Raw genomic sequence first — 2,374 nt, 5'->3', positions numbered from 1 at the left:
CTTTCTGGACAACATTAGAAAAAGAAGCACAGAGCAACAAAAACTCTGTGAAATTCATAATCAAACCACAGGAAAATGAGCAAAGATGGGCAGGACATACAATGAGAACAATCAGCAGTGATTTGCACAAGAAGACAACCAGGTGAGCACTTATGAAAATCCTCCAGTCACCAGTTTCTGCACAGCATCCTGGAGCTGCTGGTTCCTCATGCTGTAGATGAGGGGGTTCACTGCTGGAGGCACCACTGAGTACAGAACTGCCACCACCAGGTCCAGGGATGGGGAGGAGATGGAGGGGGGCTTCAGGTAGGCAAACATGGCAGTGCTGATGACCAGGGAGACCACGGCCAGGTGAGGGAGGCAGGTGGAAAAGGCTTTGTGCCTTCCCTGCTGAGAGGGGATCCTCAGCACAGCCCTGAAGATCTGCACATAGGACACCACCATGAAGACAAAACAGCCCGATGCTAAACAGGCACTAACCACAAGAAGCCCAAGTTCCCTGAGGTAGGAGTGTGAGCAGGAGAGCTTGAGGATCTGGGGGATTTCACAGAAGAACTGTCCCAGGGCATTGCCCTGGCAGAGGGGCAGTGAAAATGTACTGGCTGTGTGCAGCAGAGCATTGAGAAACCCAGAGGCCCAGGCAGCTGCTGCCATGTGGACACAAGCTCTGCTGCCCAGGAGGGTCCCGTAGTGCAGGGGTCTGCAGATGGCCACGTAGCGGTCATAGCACATGATGGTGAGAAGGGACCACTCTGCTGAGAGGAAGAAGACAAAGAACAAGAGCTGTGCAGCACATGCTGAGTAGGAGATGGCCCTGGTGTCCCAGAGGGAATTGGCCATGGCTTTGGGGAGGGTGGTGGAGATGCAGCCCAGGTCGAGGAGGGAGAGGTTGAGCAGGAAGAAGTACATGGGGGTGTGGAGGTGGTGGTCCCAGGCGATGGTGGTGATGATGAGGCCGTTGCCCAGGAGGGCAGCCAGGTAGATGCCCAGGAAGAGCCAGAAGTGCAGGAGCTGCAGCTCCCGCCTGTCTGCGAATGCCAGGAGGAGGAACTGGCTGATGGAGCTGCTGTTGGACATCTGCTGCCTCTGGGTGTGGAGACCTGTCTATTAAAAAAAAATTAACAGAGAGAAGTTCAAGCAAAAAAATCTAGTAGTTACTCTTAAAAGACCACACGTTGCCTCTTGCCTTTCCTGAAGACATTGGGCAGGTCCTCTTTGTATAATCTGGTTGGTTCTGTATGATGGTTCACCAGGGAGCTGTGAGCCCTGGAGGACTGAGCCCTGCCCTGCAGCCACAGGTAAAACAGCAAGAAGGGGCAACCACAGGTTGGATCCACTTGCTGGATCTAGGAGCTTTTCATCCTTATCACTCCAGACTCACCCGAGTGCAGAGCAGAGCTGAGGGGATTTTGGTTTGTGTCTTCTGCTCTATTTTCCCCACCACACCTGAGGAAAGTTTTTAAGGCAGAAGCCTTGGCCTTTCCACTGCTCTCCAAGTGAAACCTTGAAGGTGCTGAGAAGCAGAGGGACTGTGCCTTAGTGCAGAGTGAGGACAGCTGCTCTGTCCATCAGTCCTGCTCTCAGCTGCCCTGAGCTGGCACCTCTTTCAGCTGCAGGACCATCACACACAGATGTTCTCCTGAGGAGAAACTGAACATGGCTGAGAGCAGAGCAGTCAGATTGTCCAGTGCAGCTCTCCCAGCCCCTCAGCCCATCTCATTCTCCCTGAGCAGGATCTCAGCTCTGCCCTCCCAGCCAGGGACACACAGGGCTCACTGCAGCTGCCACAGACAGACCAGGAGCAGCATTTCCATGGCCTTGGCATGGACATGTCTTCTCCATGGGGCTCCCAGAAAACACAGAGGTGCCACAGGAGAGCTGTGCCCTTCTGGAGGGCAGCGTGCCACTCAGCAGGACCCTGCAGGGGAAGAGCCCAGTATCCCAAAGATGGGGTATCCTGACAGGAGGGTCAGCTCAGCCCCAGCCCCACACCCTGCAGTCCTCACAGCCCCAGATATCAGGCCATTGGGATGCTTTTCCTCCATGGACACAAAGGCAGGACAGGACACCCAGCATCAGTGTCTGAGCGGCACCCAAATCATCACCCCCCACCCCAAGGAGAAGAAGGAGAAGAAAAAGGGCAGGAGGGGAATGCCGAGGTCCAGTTTCCGTGGCAAGCCGGGAAAGAACATGACACACCAGTATGATGTAGATTCAGTCCATGTTTATTAGGCTGCGTGCAGATTATATAGTCTTAGGACAGCGTGTATGTCACCCACGTGGCAGAGCAAGGTTTTGAGTGGTTAGTGCACACTGTTTACATGTCCCCATTCCCCTTTTAATTGGTCCCAACTCCAAACCCTTTGTCCAGCCC

At 54.2% G+C, this 2,374-nt stretch overlaps 1 protein-coding gene across 1 annotated transcript; it reads right to left on the bottom strand.

Annotated features, from left to right (window-relative positions):
• Positions 1–213: 213 nt before the first annotated feature.
• Positions 214–732, bottom strand: LOC127396272 (olfactory receptor 14J1-like; the record flags this gene model as incomplete). Its single annotated transcript, XM_051643894.1, has 1 exon — positions 214–732. A coding segment is annotated over exon 1 (519 nt), but the record flags the coding sequence as incomplete, so codon positions are not given.
• Positions 733–2,374: the final 1,642 nt, after the last annotated feature.

Source organism: Apus apus, unplaced genomic scaffold (genome assembly GCF_020740795.1).
Source record: "Apus apus isolate bApuApu2 unplaced genomic scaffold, bApuApu2.pri.cur manual_scaffold_45_ctg1, whole genome shotgun sequence".
NCBI classification, from domain to species: domain Eukaryota; kingdom Metazoa; phylum Chordata; class Aves; order Apodiformes; family Apodidae; genus Apus; species Apus apus.
This window is presented reverse-complemented; position numbering and strand designations above follow the sequence as displayed.